Source organism: Falco punctatus, assembly GCF_963210335.1.
Source record: "Falco punctatus genome assembly, chromosome: 1".
NCBI lineage: Eukaryota > Metazoa > Chordata > Aves > Falconiformes > Falconidae > Falco > Falco punctatus.
Genome location: NC_137580.1, coordinates 127,529,542 through 127,549,191, shown reverse-complemented (window position 1 = coordinate 127,549,191; position 19,650 = coordinate 127,529,542). Strand labels below are relative to the sequence as shown.

At 44.2% G+C, this 19,650-nt stretch overlaps 2 protein-coding genes across 4 annotated transcripts in view; both read left to right on the top strand.

Moving 5' to 3' along the window:
- The window catches only part of FASN (fatty acid synthase), a 91,994-nt gene extending 88,751 nt beyond the window's left edge, over positions 1–3,243 (top strand). Inside the window, exon 54 of the mRNA XM_080373820.1 lies at positions 201–3,243. Coding sequence (XP_080229946.1) covers positions 201–338 — 138 coding nt within the window. The 3' untranslated portion in view covers positions 339–3,243. The remainder of the gene's footprint in view (positions 1–200) is intronic.
- Positions 3,244–4,504: 1,261 nt separating this feature from the next.
- DUS1L (dihydrouridine synthase 1 like) overlaps positions 4,505–19,650 on the top strand; it is a 19,628-nt gene continuing 4,482 nt past the window's right edge. The window contains exons 1-14 of one of the 3 annotated variants that reach the window (XR_013925765.1): positions 4,505–5,277; positions 7,549–7,657; positions 8,171–8,221; positions 9,960–10,072; positions 10,834–10,916; positions 11,088–11,191; positions 12,176–12,320; positions 12,949–13,045; positions 13,407–13,495; positions 14,239–14,405; positions 14,991–15,028; positions 17,740–17,815; positions 17,985–18,094; positions 18,206–18,527. Coding sequence is in view for 1 of the 3 variants with exons in the window: in XM_080373852.1 (XP_080229978.1) it covers positions 4,687–5,277; positions 7,549–7,657; positions 8,171–8,221; positions 9,960–10,072; positions 10,834–10,916; positions 11,088–11,191; positions 12,176–12,320; positions 12,949–13,045; positions 13,407–13,495; positions 14,239–14,405; positions 14,991–15,028; positions 17,740–17,815; positions 18,156–18,307 (1,815 nt within the window). In the remaining 2 variants the exon portion in view is untranslated. Of the gene's footprint in view, positions 5,278–7,548; positions 7,658–8,170; positions 8,222–9,959; positions 10,073–10,833; positions 10,917–11,087; positions 11,192–12,175; positions 12,321–12,948; positions 13,046–13,406; positions 13,496–14,238; positions 14,406–14,990; positions 15,029–17,739; positions 17,816–17,984; positions 18,095–18,155; positions 18,528–19,650 lie in introns of those variants that run through there. The other 2 variants (XR_013925764.1, XM_080373852.1) reach the window with 2 other exon arrangements.

The following is a 19,650-nucleotide window of genomic DNA, read 5'->3' as shown; positions in this document are numbered from 1 at the left end:
GTACACTGGTTCCAAATAATAGCCTGCAGCTGATCTGTGAAAATGTATCAGAGTAAAACTGGTGCTGTTGTCAGCTGAATTTGATAGAGACAGTGGTGTAAACTATAAGTAACTTAAGACTGACAAATCCAAAACGGCTAGATGACCAGCTGGTTGTAAATTGTGAATGTAATTTTTATTTCTTATTTGTATTTATGCAGGTATGTGATGGGAAAGTATCTGTCCATATTGTTGAAGGCGATCACCGCACCTTATTGGAGGGAGATGGCGTTGAATCAATTATTGGGATCATCCACAGCTCACTGGCAGAGCCACGTGTCAGTGTCAGAGAGGGTTAACTTCTGATTACTGTCAATGGTGAAGAAAATGCCAACAACATTCCTTGTTATGACAGACCCCAAGGGACTCTTCCTGTTGTTCAACATCTCATCTGCTCTGCTGCCAGAACTGGGAAGTCTAGCTGAACTTCATTGGTCTTTTCTCTCTCTTCCTTGCTCATCTCTTCCTTTTCCACCTTGTATGGATTCTTTCTCCTCCTTCCCTTCCCATGCCTTGTTTTCCCCTAGTATCCCTGTCCGTGTTATGCTAGTGCTGTGACTCTCACTGCACTGCTGTGAGCCCACTGATAGTTGCTTCCTACACCCTTGGCAGTATGAAAAACTTAGGAGTAGATTTCTCGTGCTCAATATTGTTTTGTCTTAACAGTATTCCAAAGGGTATGTGATAGCACTTGTTGACCAAGCCCAGTGAGCGGAGAGAGGAACTGCAGCTGATTTCGGAGATACCTTTTGTCTGTGAAGAATCTGTCTGTAGTTAGGTCAGAAAGAGAATTCCATTGAGGCTTTTGTAACTATATTTTTTAATTTGATATATTCTAAGTATTTATTGTGTCAAACCAGAGACTTCTTACTTGGTTTTAATTTATCGTGGGTTATAGGAGAAAAGAATCATCCCTTTTTGAGGGGAAGGTTTATTCTACAAGGGGAAGTTGCACATTTGTTAAACCAAAGTGCATCTTTGGAACAGTCTGGTTTATTTTGGTTTGGGTTTTTTTTTTTTTCTTTCTGTTGCTCCCAGTTCCCTGCCCTGTTCAGAAAGGAAAAGGCAGAAGGGAGGGTTGTTGCCATCACCCACTCTTTTGAGGAGAAAGGGGGTGGAGGGGAAGTGTGGATGGTTTGGCAGATACGACTGTATTGGACAGGCTTAACTTGGGCGTGATAGAAACAAGCAAAGCTGTCCCTGGGCGAGTACTTTGTTTATATTTGTGCAAGGTTCTGTGCTCTGCTGTATCAGAACCTCAGTAAAGTATTAAGACTACTGCTTTACTTATTCTCTCCCACCTCCAGTCTCACTCACCACCCAACCAGACATTTGGAATGGGGGCAGGAATAGAATTCCTGAAGGATAACTGAACAAATCCTCCTACCCTTGCTCTCCCATAACCAAAGCTCGGGCAAACATACAAGCATCTGCCCAAAGCCCCTGTATATTTTGATTAGCACAGGCTTGCTTAAGCCTTGTGTATTTGTTTTCTTTCTCCATTCTTCCTTCCTCTATTTCTCTCAGTAATGAGACTGGAGAGCCCACGTAAGTTAGCCAAGTAATCAGTTTGATGGTATGATTTTAAGATACAGTACCTTTTTAAGGGAAACTTGCATAAAATTCAATTAAAAAATTTCTTGCCTTTGCTATGCTGGATCTGTCCTTTCCAAAATCAGTAAATCCTTGCTACACTTATGATACAGAGGAGACCTGGGTAGCTCGAAGCACCGACTAGGAGGAGCTATTGTGCCTCTCAGAACTGCTGTAAAACCCCAGTTCTCTCCATCTTCATCCCCCAGTGAAGTATCCTGGTATTACAGGAGCATTCCAGTGACAGGAATGGGTGGTTCTTCACTGCAGGTTCTGACCTAGTGTCTTTTGCTTACACTACCCTCTGTTGATAGTGGCTGGGTTAACTGGTTTTAGTCTTATAAAGTATTTCTTTTGTGAAATCTGAAATAAAACCAACATAATGTCAGCTTAAAGCATTTCCAAAATAAGTCTTGTTGTTTTGGGGTTTTTTTTAATACTTTTTGGTCTGAAGAGTGTCTCTTTTTTTTTCTCATTGGCTTTCCTAGTATTAAACACAATTGGTCACTGGTTGGCTTTTTATTTTATTCTCTACCACCACTACTTAATCCTGTGTTTCATCTGGAATCTCTCATTTCTTGGTATAAAGCAAAAACTGCTGCTGGCATATCTGATTTGGAGTCTGTAAAAATAATAATAAAGAAGACTTACTATTCTGGAGCATGGCTTCTTGGTTGCCATGGTTTTGGTACCTTAGATACAACCAAACCACACACCCACAAGATTGAAGTGGAAACTCAAATTCTAATTCTGGCTCCATTGTTGCAGTTTTGGACAAGCCATTAATGTTACTGCCTCAGTTTCCCCGTCTGTAAAATGGGACTAATAGCATCTACCTCAAGGTTGTTGAGAGTGTTAGATAGGCAATGGGTATAAATGCTATTACATTGTTAGGTGTGATGACTAGGTGTTAGGTGGTAACAGAAGGGAAGTGGGTAATGTGTGAGGGTGAGCTGCCTCACAGCGGCAAAGACTCCCATACTGGAGAGTGGCTATGTGAGCTGAGCTGGGCATATGTGCATACTGTGGGACTGCATTAGATCTACTGTGTACTATCCATGCACATCCTAGCATAGAATACTACATAAAACAAGTGTGGTCTGGTTGGTTGGTTTGGTTTAAATTTAACTACTGGCAGTTGTAGTGAGCATGAAAAAAAAAAGTTGAAAGAATCCTACTTGCCTTGGTTGTATTAAAAAACGAGAAGGAAAAAGAAAGGGTTGATTAAACTTTAGCACAGAACTATTGTACCTGTTTGCTTAAAGTGTTTAACAAGTCTGAATGGGCTATATTGAGGGAGCAAGGACTGATGCTGTTCCAGCGGTCGAAGCAGAAGTTGGACGAGTTCTCTGTGTAAACATAAATGTGCATGGTCTCATCTAAGCAAAACTTGAAGATACTGGTTTAGTAATAAAAGTTCCTCAAGAATTACTTACAGCCTATATGCTCTCAATGTTCTTGTGGTTGTTATTTGAAAAGCAGAAGATTGTTTTGGTGTTTTGTTTTTTTCCCCATTAACTGTCTTAATTATGAGCTGCTGCCCTGTAACTCATTATGTAACTGGCTGCTGAATACAGTGTGCCAAAAATAAAAACCTTGTTAGTGCTGGTACTGCTTGTTGTTTCTCAGTAGTCCATCAGATAGACATAGGTAGAACAATAATACCATAATGCAAAATCAAATACTGCAGCTGCCTGTGTGAGAAGGCAAGGGCAGAAGCAAAGTCCTTCACATCTGCCCTTCCGTGTGAAACTGAAGTGGGAGTCGCTTGTCAATCACTGCTTTCCATCCTTCTGCTCAGCTAGCTCCTTAACGGCTTATCTGCACCATGCTGCTCTTAATCTTGAAACTGGCCCTATAAACTTATTTAGGGTCACAAACTCACATTGCTGTTCTGAAATGGTGTGCAGTACATCTTACATCTGCAATACAGCCTTAATAGGAAGAGTAAGGTCATAAGGCACGTAGCACACGGTCATCAGCATTACAGCTATTATTTTCTTCATTCTACTACCTTCCTGAGGGGAAAGAAATATGTCAAGAGCTAAAAAAATAGAAGAAGGATCACAGTTTAACAGAATGGGTGACTTTAAACACACTACCAGACAGCAGAAATAGAGAAGCTTTCTGGTGCTGAGACAGAGGTCATGTGAAACCCAAAAGATTTAAGGTAGAATAGCAATAAATGAAGCAGGTGTTTGTTTCTCTTGTAATTAGTTTTTACCATAAGTTAAGATCAGACACCTTGCTAGCAAATCAAGGTCAAAAGACAGAAGAAACTCAGTCTGGAGCAGTGGTGTAATTGGAAAGGGGAGTGTTGGCGGTGGGCTGGGGAGGCTGCTTGTTTCAAATGGCCCAGCTGGTGGTTTAGTCCTCTGGGAGGGCATGGGATATTGAAGAGAATCAGAAGAGCTTGAAACTTGGTACTCTTTCTTGCAACAGGGGTCATCACAGCCATGGGAGCTAGATTGCTGGGGTGGGGGAAACGCCGGCTTTTAAAGTGAGCTGGAGCTGTGACTGCTGCTAGGGGCCAGGCTCGCACAGGTGTGCTGAATGGCTGGACTGTATATGCAACCCTGCCTGCTGCTTGTGCATAGTAAGTTTTTCCATTTTGAAAAAAAAAGCCTAAGCCCCTATGACTAAAGTCACGTCGATGCTCTGACCACAGCCGAGACAGAGGATTTTTGCCGTCCTGAGCGGCAGCGGCTGATGCAGAGGACCCCGCCCCGAGCGCGGCCCGGCGGCGACCAGGGCCTTTATGGAACAGCACGGCCCCTTCCCACCCCTCTGCCTTGCGTTGTACCGGCAGTCCCCTCGGTCCTGGCTCCCGGGCCACTCACCGGCCCCGGGCCAGGGGATGGTGTGGGCGACCCGGAGCCCTCCCGGGGCCGGGGGAGCTCGGGGCCGGTTTGGCCGATGCTGCATAGGCCGCACGCCGCGGCTGGGGCCTCCTCTGCCGGCTGAGGCCCGTGGGGCGGCCCACGCACCGCGCCGTGTCCGTCGCATCGGCGCGGCGCGGGTCTGCACGGCCTTGAACCGGGACCGGTGCGGGGGATGGGGGTCCGGGCACCAGCAGGCGCCGCGGAAGGAGCCTGTAACGTCCCAGTCGGAGGCCGCCGCCGCGGCGGGGAAGCGGGGGAGCGCGGCCTCCCCGTCCGCACGCCAGACCCGCCGCTGCCCGGCCACTTCCGCCCGCGGCCGCCGCCGGCCGCGCCGCGGTTTCCGGGGGGGACGGTGCACAGCTGCACCTCCGGGCCGGCCGGAGCGGGATGGCGGTGGCACCGTCCGGCCGCTCGGTGCCCCGCCAGGGCCTGGCCATCGCGCCCGCCTCCGGGCCTCAGGCGGCGGCTGGCAGCCCCGGGACGGCGGCGCGGGGCGGCGGATGCCGCGGCGCTGCGCGGGCGGGCGATGCCGAAGCTGCGCGGGGAGGCCTTCTGGAGGGAGACACTGCGGAGCGCCCACTACGTGGTGGCGCCCATGGTGGACCAGAGCGAGCTGGCCTGGAGGCTGCTGAGCCGCCGGCACGGTGCCCAGCTCTGCTACACGCCGATGCTGCACGCCCAGGTCTTCCTCAGGGACGCCAACTACCGCCGCGAGAACCTCTACGGCGAGGCCTGTCCCGAGGACCGGCCGCTCATCGTGCAGGTGAGCGCTGGGACCCCCGGGGAGCGGCTCCGGCCCGGCCCCGTCAGCCCCGGCGGGGCAGCGGCGGCCGGGGGGAGCTCCCCGCTACCGGGTGGCGCTGCAGAGGCCCGACGGCAGTGCCAGCCGTGCCCGCCGCCGCCCCGTCCCGGTGAGCAAACCCGAGCGTTTCCACCTGCGCCAGGTGAGGTTTCCAAATGAGTTCAAGCTGGTCGACCTCACCGAGACTTTAAAGTGGTTATGCGCAATGGCAGAAATCTCATTTTTTGCACCCAGGTACTGCTAGCAGTGCTTGGCTCATGAGGATAAGTGTGTTTTTCTGTCTATCCCTTGTCTGGCAAAGAGAATTTGGTGTCTTAACCGCAGGGGCCTGGGGCTTCTCACAGAGTGTCAGTCCACTTTTTTTGAGTCCCATCTTTTGAGATAGATGGCGGCTGCTCTTCTAGAGTCAGGGATTGTTCCAGGTCTGATACTACTCTGGGAGCACTGCAGCTGAGTAGTTTTCTAGAACCATGGGCTCGGTACTTAGCTATAGAAAAAGGAAGGTAAGACACACTTTTAAAACTTGCGTTGCTTCTGCTTCTTGAGTACAGTGTGAGGTTCAGGTACTTCCCTCCACTCATCCCAAAGAGGGAGAGGAGCCTGTGGGGCTGGAGAATAATGCAGGGAAAGGCAGTTGGCACAAGCAGAGGAATGGTGTTGTTTCCACATGTGGAGCAGTGAAATGGATGAGGACTCTACCCTCAAAGAGATGGTCTCCCCTGGCAGAGGGGAGAGATGAGAGAAGTCTGTGAAAATACGATTGGCTTGAAGATGACAAATGGTATACGAGTGTTAAGTGCAGTGATAGTTATAAACTGCAGAATTCATTACTATGGGATGTACTGGATGCTGAAAGATTACAAGAGTTAGAAAGCAAATGGAGAAGAACTCTAGTGAGGGTCATTAGGTGCAGGAAACGCCACTTCTGCTTTCAGAGGCCTTGAAGATGCTTTGCAGCTTCTGCTGTGCCCTAGATATCTGATGTTGACTGTTGTTAGAGGAGGATGACATAGACTGTCTCGGTACAGCTTTGTGTGTTCTCCTTTTTCCATGGGAGGTAGTTTCTTTTGCACAGAAAAATAGAGGTAGCAGAAATTTAAATAGTCTTAGAAAGCTATTAAGTCTTTTGAACACAGATCTTCAGTAAGCTGTGTGTTCTGGGTGAGCCTGCCTGAAGAGCCTGAGTTTCTGTGAGCTTGCTGTATTACCCTTCATCCTGCTGGCTACTAGCACAGAACTAACTAGATTAATCTTTGGATTGAGCCAGTACTGCAGTCATTACTGAGTTCTGCAGTGTTTCTGGGTAGGCTTGGGGTTTGGTCACAGACTCTTGGAAATAGAATCTGAGTCCAGCCTGCTCCAAGGGCTTTGTTTACTATCTAAAAATCCTCACTGATGGGGCTTGGTTGGAGGCTCACTATTGTTTCAGTCATCTCAGAGAAAGCAGATGCCTTTTTCTGGATTTAGTTGGTGTCAGCCATTATGAATGTGGTGCTCTAGGGTTTAAGTAACACCACCTGCTCGCATGTTTAAATCCGTATTATTTAAAAAATGTGAGGGAGTTGGTTTTGTTAATATGAATTTTAGAAAATCTGTTCAAAAACATAAATGAGAAGAATAGACTGACTCTGTCCTCTTCAACAAAGCAGTATCATATTAACCTAATTCTTCTTAATAAATTGATTTTTGCACTGGCCTTTAAATATAATATTAATTATATTTAAGACTGAGTGTTTGACTAACAGCCCAATGTGTCTATTTCACACTCCACTAATGTGAATCCGTTTTAGAGGCAGTGGTTCTTACTGGTATATACAAAGTTTAAATTGTCTGAGGACCCAGAGACAGCACAGGTAATTCTTCTGCACCGCCTTTGTGTATTAAAAAGCTACAGCTGTTTGTTCTACAGGGGATTCTAAGAGTTGTTCCCTCTTATTCTTGGGTACTACATGTAAAATACAAATATTTCTTTGCCTCTTGAATGCTCATCTTTCTCATTTTATTATTTGAAGGCTGGGGATCTTTAGCTGGTGTTATTTAGCTTTTTTTTTTGTTTAGCTTTTGCTTGTTGGTTTTGGGTTTTTTTTGAGAAATGATGTTTGCTCTTATTAATGGTGCATATTATGCCTGTTTTCTGTAGCAAGCAGTTGTGTCATAACTATGTCATAATGTGTTGTCAGTACTTGAAGGAAACCACTGCCTGATTATTCCACTTTTCTTTGTCTTTCTCAGTTCTGTGCCAATGACCCTGAAGTGTTTGTCCAAGCAGCACTGTTGGCTCAGGATTATTGTGATGCCATAGACCTAAATTTGGGTTGCCCCCAAATGATTGCAAAGAGAGGTGCGTGCAAATAGGAACCCTGGCTAAACAGAGAAAGAGCATGTTTCAAGTGTGAATGCTGACAGTAAAACATCAGGAGGACCAAATTAAGCCTTGGAGGGGGGAGCGGGGGCTGCAGTGCTGGTGAAGTCAGACTTAAGTTACGCGAACAGGTAATGCTTTGTAGTACCTAAAGCTAAAATTAGATACACTAATAACTAATCCCAAATTCTCTTGAGTGGCAGTTCTTGTGTCTAGAATATCCTTCAGAAGAAGTATTTTTAGCTGTCAGTGGCAATGTACCAGCCTTTGGGAGTAGCAGTGAAAGTAGGGTGTGGGGATTCATTGTTTATCCTGTAAATCTGGGGTGGCATGGGCAACAGAATGATCCAACTCTCCCAGTTTGGGCAGGACAGAGCAACTCTGTTTCTGCCAGTGAGGCATGACTGTCTGGATCTTTGTATGTGAACGTTTATGAAAGCTGTATAATTCAGAATCTTCTGTACAAGTCTGTCGTATGCTTTTTTGTTATAGGTCACTATGGAGCATTTCTGCAAGAGGAGTGGGATCTTCTTCAGAGAATGAGTAAGTCTTTAGAAAGGCCTCACTTCAGAGAGGTTTCACTTTGAGAGGGAATGGGATGAACTCATCGTTGAGAGGAGGTTTAGGGATTTTGGGGGAAAGGAGGTGCAGCATGTTTCTTTGAGGAGGGTTGTGTTTGGGTTGTTTTTTTTTTCTTACCGTATTCCAGTGGCACCCTTAAGATACTTGGTGGTATCCCACTACAAACTCATGCTAGATCTGCTCAAAGGCTGCAGTACCTGCAACAGACTTCAGGTGAAAGGGGGTCAGTTAAGCCCTAATCTAATGATGGTTTAGTGGCTCTCCAGCTCTAGAAACACTAGAACTTGCAGTGCCTTACTTCTTCACTTTGAAGTTCTTGGGTGCCGGGAGTTATGTTCCTGCTTGAAGCCACAGTTGCCCTTTTCTGAACAACTCAGCATACTCTTCCTGTCCACACCATAGCAAGTTACACCTCCCTTCTCCAAATTTGTGTAGGATGTTTTCAGACTATTGGTAGCAGTTGTGAATAGTATCGGGGTTTTTTTAAGATATACATTTAGAACTGATTTAAAAAGCAAGGACTTGGTTTTGGTGTGGAGCTGAGAATGTGCCTTCACCCCACTTCAAAGGAAGTGTCTGAACCATGAAGTTAGAGAGTCTGTTTGCGTTCCCTGTGGTCCAGGGAATCTTGAATTATGTTTGGCACAAAGACACTGCTGAGAACCTGAAAAGGTAGACAGTGCTTCCCTGCCCAGCACATAATGTGGTTGTTAGGGTGCTCTTCTTAGGAGTGAAAGATGCAAATCGGGACAGCCTCAAGGTGAGAAGGGAACCCAGATCACCTAGTTGGGCGAGAACCCGGGCTGTCTAGTAAGAGAGTTGTCTTACTAGGCTGTTGTCTAAAAAGAGAGCAAAGCTTCCTCTTCCTCCTTCTCCCCCAGCCTCATTTAAAATGATGGAGTACTGTTTTCTGCTTGCACCTGTATACACCTTGTTTGCTCCTTTGAAAGTGTGATAGGAGCTACCTATCATTATTGCTTCTAGGATTTGGATTAGAAGACAGCAGGGACTTCCTACATTATACTTCCAGGCTCTGGAAGAGAAAAGAATTTCAGGCATGCTATTGCTCAGTGTTTTCCTGTTGGCTGTCTTTGTTAGCTCTCTTTTTAGTAGTTTTCCAATTCTGTGCACTGTGTAAAGACTGGGAGTTTAACATGTTCTAGATTTCACCCTGACTCTGTAACCTACATTTACTACTTAATTGGGTCCACAGCCTACCTCAGTTGATAAGCCTCTGCTTGCCATGACAAGACTGTACTTGTCATGGTTATTTGGGTGATAATTTGGAAAGAAGCAAAGCATCTCTTCTAGGAAAGGTGGACAAGTGAGTGTTAATGTTGTTGGCAGAGTAGGAGAGTACAATAGCCTGTGTTGAAAGTAAACCTGTTTCAATGATTAAGATTTGAGGGGGGTTGGTCCTTGAAAGTGAAGGTTTGATGCACTGCAAATATTAGGGCTTATTAAATGCTGACTACTTTATGCCTTATTAGAATGTGGATTTTGTGTTTCATCTTTTACTGTTACTTGATTAACCTATGCAATAAGGATTGCAGAGGACATTGCTGATTGTTTAAGCTGTGAGAACTGCATAGCATTAACTTTTCAGGCTTTTTCCAAACCCAGTATCAGATCTTGAGGAGAGTAGGCACTTTTCATAGCATTGTGCAGCCCACTTACCTGTCTTTTCAATCTTTCCCAGTTTTACTGGCTAACGAGAAGCTCTCTGTTCCCATCACATGCAAAATCCGCGTTTTCCCAGAAATTGACAAGACAGTGAAGTATGCACAGATGCTGGAGAAAGCTGGCTGCCAGGTAAGGAGGCAGCTGCTCCCTGTACTGTTGCATTGGGCACATGTCTCTGTAAAGCATCTGATGACCAGATCCTGGTATACTGTGGAGGTGAATAGGCTACATTGTTTTACAGACACAGAAAAAGGGATGCAGAGAGATTGTGTGTATCTGCAATCATAGGCAGCAGTTTAATAGTATGATATGGAAGATAACGTGATTTCAGAGTCTTTCTTGTAATCAGTGCATGGTGCAGCATCCTTCACTGTGGTTGAGCATCTCAGTCTAACATAGTGCTGCAAGAGGCAGTGTGAATGTGTGAAACCCACAGGGCTATAGAAAAAAACAGTATCAAAGATGACCACCACTAGTGAAGAAATAGGCAGCCTTCTAGGATTTAACTCCAGCTAAACTGGAAGAGACAGTCTGTAGTTAGAGCTAGTGCAGACAGTATTCAGGCCTTCTGCTGAGGACCAAGCCAGATCAATGTATCACAAATTCCAAAGTGAGTCACAAATGTGAGCCAATGCAGTAAGAGATCTGTACGTTCTCCCAAAACACAATCTTGTCATGCTGTGGAATAGCAAGCTGAAAGAAGCCCAAAACCATGCCATGGTAGGTGAGCTTCTGCTATCTTCCTGTGATACCAAAGTCCCTGCACTGTTGAAATAACAGTGGGAATTCAGTGACATCCATGAAGTGTATGGGGTAAAAGGAAATTTTTGTCAGTGGATTTGTTCCAGTGGTTCATACACATGGAAAGTAAATGTAACTTTCTGTTCTAGCTGTTGACTGTGCACGGCCGTACTAAAGAACAGAAAGGACCACTTGCTGGTGTGGCTTCTTGGGAGCACATTCAAGCTGTCAGGTTAGTGAGCAGTACCAATCTTTGTGGATTTCTGCTAACATGCTGCGAAGGTAGATTTTAAGTGGAGTGTGCAGCGGCATTGAAGAGCAAACAGACCTATGTGAGAGGAGTAGAATTTCTGGGTTGACTCTAACTCTCATTTTTATGCATCTGTTTTATTCACTGGTATAGAAAAGCTGTAAGCATTCCTGTCTTTGCAAATGGAAACATCCAGTGTCTCAGTGATGTGGAAGAATGTATCCGTAAGACAGGAGTGCATGGTGTCATGAGTGCAGGTAAAGAAAATGAACTTTTACTTAAAATATATGAAAATACCAACAGTTTCTTACTCTCCTAGCAGCCCCATATACATTTATTAAAAGCTTATGTCAGACTGACTTGAAACAACAGCTTTGATTGAAAGCTGAGTAGCCATTCTCTGTCCTCATATACTGGCCATCTCTTACCAGGACCAGGCATTACTTAAGATTTGTAAGAATTGTTATGTTGGACTTGTAGTATCATTGAGTGGACAGCTCAAATCTAATTATTTGACAAAGGCGTATGGGACTCCTGTTGTCCTGGAATATTTTCATGACATCTATTAATCAATGGAATGTTTTTCGAATAGATCTTGCAGCAGTAAGTGTGTCCGCTAATTAGTATTCCTGCAGATGGTTCATGTGGAATGGGACAAGAAAGAATTGGCATAACTTCCTACAGGAAGAGCTAGGATAGACATCAGAAGAAGCTTCCAATCACTCGCATAGTTAAAGCAAAGAAACATTTTTTTTTGGGGGGGGGAGGGAGGGGATTGTAGAATCTTATTTTTAGAGAATATTTGTTAACAAAAGCCTTGTGAAGCTAGTAGAGAAAAGCATAGTGAGAAGCAGTGTCTGTAAACTTAAACCAGAAACTGATTACAGACATAAGGTAAGATACCCATTGCCCAAGTATTTAACTATTAGGCAACAAAAGCAGCGATTTATCTATTTATTAATTTTTTTACTGTCTTGTGTCAAGATTGGATGCCTTTCTGACAAATGTGCTTTAGTTAGATATGAGCTGTTTGGCTCAATTAAGAATTGTGTAGTGAAATATAGTATCCTGAGATCAGGCTAGAGTTCAGTGGACCCCGTGTTCCTCTTTGTGAGTACATGGGTTATGTGTCTGTGTCAGGCTGATAGAATCATAACAGAGCTGATAAGTTCCAGAGCCTAGATTTTGTTTTCTGTTTCAATCCTGAAATGAAAGTTTGAGTATTTCTTTTCATTCCCTAGAAGGTAATCTTCATAACCCAGCTTTGTTTGAGGGCCGAAACCCATTGGTGTGGGAGATGGCTGAGGAGTATCTGGAGATAGTGCAGAAGTACCCTTGTCCATTGTCTTATGTTAGGGCTCATCTCTTCAAGCTCTGGCATCACACGTGAGTATCTCCAGAGAACTCTTAATGTTTTCAGGGCTCATCCTGCTAAGCAAGTGTCTGACTTTTCTGGACAAGGATTTGTTTGGCCAGAATTAGTATGCCACAAGTTTTATTTTCTGGACCTGGCTGGAGAGAATGCGGGCTGAGGCCTTTACCCTTCACTGTTTATCTGGGAAACAGGGCATGGGGAATTAATAAGTTACCACAAGATAAGCTAGGGTGGGAGCTCACAGCACGTCAGCTACTATGTAGTAATTGCCCATATGCACACATGCACTTCATGGCAAACATGAGTTAACGAACTCCTTGTTCATTGTGAGGCAAGCTGTCTTGCATTTATTGTGGAGTAAGAGTATGGCCATGGGCAGTTACTGAGGAGCAGCTGATGCGCTGTACATTCATGTTAGCTTATCTCAAAGTACCTTGGTTGTGTGCCAGGTATTTCTTTGGAAAAGAGGAGCAGGTTTGTGTGCTTTTCTGTGGACTTACAAGAAAGAAGATAAGCTTCTACCAAAGGCAAGTGCAGCAAGAAACATCTATAAAAAGCTTTTATAAAGACATCTTTAGTTGATCTCCTCAGTCTAGCAATAATGAATAAATCTGATTTGATGTTTGGGATTTGCCTCAGGCTTCAAGTTTACCAGCAGCTGCGTGAAGAATTAGCAAAAGTGAAGACTCTAGAGGGCATTGTAGATGTCAACAGGGAGCTGAAACTGCGATGCCAGGTACCAAGATGGGCTCTAATCTCCCAGAACAATACTGTCCGTGCTTGATGGGAACTTGCCATGTATGTCATGCAGTTGATGTCTATTAATCACTTCATTGGAACTTTGTGGCTTACCAACCTTGATATTGGTAGTTTACTACAGTAGCAGCCTCCTAAGCCTGAATGGCTTTAGGTGGGAGAAAGCTGATTTAGAAGTTAGAAATCTGCTTCAGTTCATCTGTCTTAGAGGTTTTTTGCCTGTAGTTAACTGTCAGTAACTGTTAGTTTAAATTCCAGTTTGTGGTGTCCTGGAGTTTGAGGTATTATTTGGAGTATTTCCTGAGAACTCCAAGAAAACTGACTGTAACTCTGTGCTGCAGGAAGAAATGGCTAATCAGAAGGAAGGAGAAAAGCCAAAAGAAGGGTTGCCTTTTTTCCACTGGATCTGTCAGCCATACATCAGGCCAGGGTGAGTTACTTTAACATGGACAGATACCTGTGGGCCTTTCCCACGTATAGTATCAGTACAGAGCCATCCAGCCCTGTTTAGGAGTTTACATTCATTTGAAAATAAGTGAAGACTTCTTTCCTGATTATTGCTTTGTCATGGAGATGTTGCTTATTATATTCATCTGCTTTAGATCCTCCTCAGATTTTTCTCTCTCTGGAAAGTAAAACCCAAGAATTCCATTGCAGATCAGAGAGAGAACCTGATGTGCAAGAAATATGCTTCCTGACAGTACTTTATTGTTATATGTAGCACAAATGTTGCTGGTAACTGCCCAGGGTAGCAAAGATGGGAAATAAATTGTATTCTGTAAAGGATGCATGTGTTGTATGGACAGCCTTTTCAGATAGGTTATTCCCTTTCTGTTGTGAAAATTGGGCTGAAGAAGAGAATGAGGGTGTCAAGATTGATATTTAAGTAAAACCTGGGAATAATGGGTTAACAGGTGCCTAACTAATTTAACTGACCAACTTTCATTGACTTTCCAACCAATATATCTGACAGCGTGTCTGTTATTAGCAGCCAATGTCAACCAAAATGTTAGGTTTTTCTGTTCCACTTCTCTAAGGGCAATGACACTTCCTTGTAATTTAGCCATGATATAAAAGTTTACAGTTTACCTGGATTTCTGTAAACCAGAATAGTGGCCAGGGAGCACCTGCTTCCTCCCTTCAGCCAACCTACAATGATATTCACTGTTTCAGGCCAAAGGAGAGATGTAAGGAGAATGGAGCCAGTGGGACTGAAAAAGGCGTGCGAGGGAAACGTGCTCTGGAAGAGGAGGAAGATGGAAATTCTGAGCTTCTGTCAAAGAATAAACAAAAAAAGAAGTTAAGAAATCCAAATAAAAGCTTTGATCCATCTTTAAAACGTAAGTTACATTTATTGGCATAAATGCATGGAAAGTTGCTGATACCACATTTGACATAAATTGCCACTGTTTGTTTTCCTCATTCGTGTAGTTGTAGAAACCTCTTTAAAAAGAGGGGGGATTATTGGGAAATTTCAGTAGTAGGCAATGTGATTCAAATTATCTTAATTAGTAAAGAAACCAAGGATCAAAGTAGTAGGTCACTGATCCACTATAAGCATCTTTTTAAGATCAAAATGCTTTACAGACTAAATTGTAGATGTCACTAGTATTTGAAATTGAAATTTCCTAAGCATTTCAAGCAGATGTCCTCCTCTTTTACACTTGGCTTGAGGATTAAAATTTTCTGTTTGGATTTAGCTTAGAGGCACTTCATAACGTCACAGTATCTTTACCTTTGCACTGTTCTTTGAGGTACTGTATTTTTGTTTCAAAAAGAGTCTCTCTCTGGCTAGAAAAGACCCAAGCTTTGTCTGAGCCTGGGTTTTTGTGGGGATTTTTTGTTGCTTTGGAGGTTTTTTTTTAATTTTTCCACATAAAAATAGCATTGCTGAAATCACGTCTCTGTTTCTTTCTTTTTTCCAGCCAAATATGCAAAATGTGATCAGTGTGGGAACCCTAAGGTAAGTCAGTGCCAGTGTCCATTAAAGTATTTCCATTAAATGGAAATTAAATGACCACATAGTGGTCAATGGCTCAATGGAGATGATCAGTCAATGATGGAGATCAGTGACGAGTGGTGTCTGTTGGGTCTGTAGTGGGACCAGTATGGTTTACTACCTTCATCAATGACCTAGCGGGATCAAGTGCACCCTCAGCAAGCTCACAGAGGACACAAAGCTGAGTGGTGCAGTTGACATGCCTGAGGGACAGGATGCCATTCAGAGGGATCTGGACAAGCTCGATAAGTGGGCCACTGTGAACCTTATGAGGTTCAACAAAACCAAGCGCAAGGTCCTGCATGTGGGTCAGGGCAGCCCCAGTATCAGTACAGATTGGGGTACAAAGGGCTTGAGAGCAGCCCTGCGGAGAAGGGCTTGGGGGTCCTAGTGGGTGAAAAGCAAGACATGAGCTGGCAATGAGGGCTCGCAGCCCAGAAAACCCGCTGCAACCTGGGCTGCATCGAAAGCAGCATGGCCAGCAGTTCAATGGAGGGAATTCTGCCCCTCTGCTCTGCTCTGGTGAGACCCCCCCCTGTCAGAGCACTGTGTCTGGCTCTGGAGTCTTCAGCACAGGCAAGACACGGACCTGTTGGAGCAGGTCCAGAGGAAGCCACAACAGTGATCAGAGGGCTGGAGCCCCTATTCTATGAGGACAGGCTGAGAGAGTTGGCATTGTTCAGCCTGGGGAAGCGATGGCTCCGGGGAGACCGTATTGCGGCCTTTCAGTACTTGAAGGGGCCTTATATGAAAGACAAATGTTTTGAGCAGGGCCTGTTGGCCATACTTGGGCAAAAGCCTCTTAACTATTAACTGTAACCAATCTTTGAGGTGAAGGTGCTGCATAAGAATCACTAACATGAGGTTCTTTGAGATCATTTGCCTGCCTTTCCAAAAAAAAAGTGCCATCTTACTGCTGCTGAGGGTATTTATTGCCAAGACACAGCTGAGTAAGCTAGATGAACTTCCTGAGATCTCTTGGAAACAAATCTCCAAACTTCCAGTGATTTCACATGTATATTCTGCTGTGAAATTAAAAGCAAAATCCCTCTTTACTGGGGTTAGTGGGGGTGGTGGTTTTCTGCAAGAATTCAGAATCTGAGTAACTGGTGTGGTGATTGGTGTACTAATAGAAATACTTTAAACAGCATCGCAGTATAGTCTGTACTGAGCATTGAGCAGCAATCTGCAGCTCTCTTTTTTTGTTGGGTTTGGATCTCTGCCCTGAATCAGAACAAGCTTGAGTACCTAGTCGTTCTCAGCTCTAGTTCTGCTAGCAGATTAACACCAACTTTCATCATTAGCAATGTTAAACAAGGCAGCTCTTTTCCAGGTTGTGTATAGCATATATATTTGACAATTTATATATGAAACTTTAAATATTTGATACTTGAAGAGAGTTCATTGGGGTTTTTTTATTAGGGTTTTTTTGGTTTCTATTGGGGAACACAACTGTTTCCTTGACAGGGAGATATTACTGAGCTCAGTGAGCAGAGTGTGTTTATTGCTGCTAATATATACCTGTACACACAGACATACAAGCAGGGTGTAAGATGCAAGGATTAATTTTTGTGTTGTAGCTGAAAAATCAGCATTACAGCTATGGGGTGGGGAGACAGGGACACAGCACGTGGTGTTGCTCTCTTTTGTAACACTTGCAGCACCTTAGAAATAGGCTGGGGCTCAGTTTGGAGCTGCAGTTACAGAAGAAAATATTTTTCTTACTGTGTTCGTTATTGGGAAAACGGAGCATTCACCTGGCTGGCTTTCAAAGCCCTCCTGTTTCATACCTAATCCAGGTGACACAGCTTGGTGTGTCAACCATGCTGGCTGAAGGTGGGCTTAGTCTCTCTCTTGTTTTGCTCTTGTATCATTGTGATGTTGCAGGCAGCCCTTGAAATCTTGTGCCTGGGCCTATATTTTATTTTTTTTATTATCCAAGCTAAACTATGTCGTAGAATGGGGAGAGAACAAAAAGAAGCAAAAAAAAAAAATAATTCAGCCAAGGACTCCCTAAACATGAAGGATTTTTTAATTGGGCTGGAGGGAGACACGCCTAACAAAACTCTGCTTCTCCAGATGATCGTGAAGCATGTGTGAGCCAAAGCACCACAGACACCCAGTACAGTATAGCCAAGTTGTCAGCTCTCCCAAGGCTCAAATGCTGCTGTCCACTAAGGGTCATATATTGTATTTTAATATATATTCAGGTATATTTTATGCTGCAAGTAGGGAAGTAATTGCTGTGGTAACATTTGTTTTAGGCATAGTTACAGATGATCGCAAGCATGTCAGGCACTGTTTCACATACTGCTTTTGCAGAGAACTACAGCACACTCACACTTGTTCCAGAGCACTTATGGCACTTGCCTGCTTGTGTTGTGTAACTTGGGCTGCCCCACAGATTACTTATGTGCAGAAGTGGAATGTGGAATTTGCTTGTTTGCGGTTTTTGTTCTCAATGTACAGTTGATAGCTGGGGCTCCCCCTGCCCCTGCCATGTGCCATCAACTCTGTCATCTTCATTAGACCAAGGTGTGACTGCCTAATCTACGAGTTCATGGGGCTTTTTTTCTGTAGGTCTGAATGTGCAGAGCTGTATTGTTGCTTATTATAGTAAACAATAATTCAATTTTCACCAATACAAGCTTCTTTACACCCCAATTCCAACCCAGGGCAGTAAATGTGTATTTAACATGTGCCGAGGATGCTGTAAGAAACAAGCATTCAAGGAGACAGCAGACTGTCCAGGTGAGTGCAGCTCTCCTCACAAGCCACTGAGCAAATGTCTCATCTCCCATGTATATTCAGTACCTTAATCTTTGGTTTAGGGGGGTGTGTGTGTTAAATTCAACTTACACAGCTATCTCAAACTTCATAGTACATTTTTAAAATCTGCTTTTCCTTCTATGTATGGTAGTTCTTCTGCTTCCAAACCCTTGGGATGCATAGTTTCCAGCCTATGAGGACCCCTTCTTTGTAACTAAGGAATAAGCTGTTCTGTTTACCAGTGCGGTCATCTCATTTCAGGTTCGTGTTTTGTTTTGTTCCCCCCCCCCGCCCCCCGCCCCCCCCATCCTTGCTTCTTCAGGTCATGGATTACTTTTTAAGACCAAATATGAAAAATCCCTTTCCTGGCAGAGTAGTCAAAGAGTAACTCAAAACGCAGAGATCAGTCGGAGAGGAGATGTAGATGTGGGGGACACTGCTGTACTGAAGGAGGCTGGTGACAGTGCAGTGTGAAGCTTTGGAAGTGAATAGTTAAAGAGCTCCTGCCAGGCCTCTGCTTCCCTGGGCCAAAGAACATGCCATCTCCAGCTCACCGTCAGCTGTGTGAACTTGTTCCACAGGTTTATTTTAAGTTCTGGAAAAGTTTTATTTAAGTAAAAAGCTGCTTACTCAGGGAATTACCTGCATTTGAAATAAAAAGGATGCAATGAAATTTCTCATGCTGTGTTTTCAAGACTGACAGTTGCTGCATTTTTGGGTGGGGGGCAACCTGTATAAACTGCCATCACAATTGGCCTCTTGTATGTTCATTAACCCTTTGTGTCCTGTTTTTAATACTGGGGAAACAATTTCTTGTATTAGAACAGCCTTCTGGTACACTAAAAATAGGGATGTCAAAGACCTCTAATAGAAAACGTCATGTTTGTCTGAGTTTCAGTAGGCCATGTTTTCAATGCAGGAAGCAATCTACAGCACTTTGAAAAAGTGAATGTAAAACTATAAGCTTTTGCTATAACCACATGGTTAATACACAATTATTTGTTTTAACACAGTATGACAAAGCTTTACAGTCTTCCATGAGCCAAAGGTTGGGGGGAAAATGGAAACTCTTATTTTAATAGAGGGTTGTCTGAATTTATATGCCAAGTTAGAACCAAGTTCACGAACCTCTCCCTTGACAAAGACTTGTACTTAATTATATCATCATTCTTTCTCCTTCCCACCTGATATATTCTGTGAGCCATGTCAAAACCACATGCAGATTTACACATGCAAGACCCCTGCCTGGCTTTTACCCTCTTCCCTGTGGGCTTTGTGTGTCTCCTAGGCACTCAGTCAGTGTAGCTTGCCAGCATGCAGTATGCTGTACAGAATGCCAGCAGCAAAAAAGAAAAAAAAAAAATATCAATATCAGCACTGGTATGCAGCTGTTCAATAGACTGAAGAAATGGAAGTCAAGCCACCCCAGGCTTAAGCTAGAACAAATAAAGTTTACCTTGCTTTGACAATTTACCTCCCTCTGGCATTTACTTCACTGCATGCTTAGTGACTGTGCTGCAGAGCATGCAGCTGTTCCCTGCAGAGGAGGACCTGTGCTGCAGCCTGCCCTCGCCCCTTAGCACCATGAGGGCAGCAGGTCTCTTCACACTGCCTTGTCACATGGAGCCTGCTGAGGGGAGCAAGGTGATGATGCACTGTGGGGCCAGTACAACAGTATGGCTGTGCCTAGTCTGGCAAAGCTAGCGTGTTGTGAACAAGCCCTGTGTAGGACCAAAGCCTTTAACTCTAAAATTAGCAGGTCTTAAACTACTGTTCCTCCAGAGGGAGTGGAGGCAGCAGGGGGAAGCTCAGGGGGT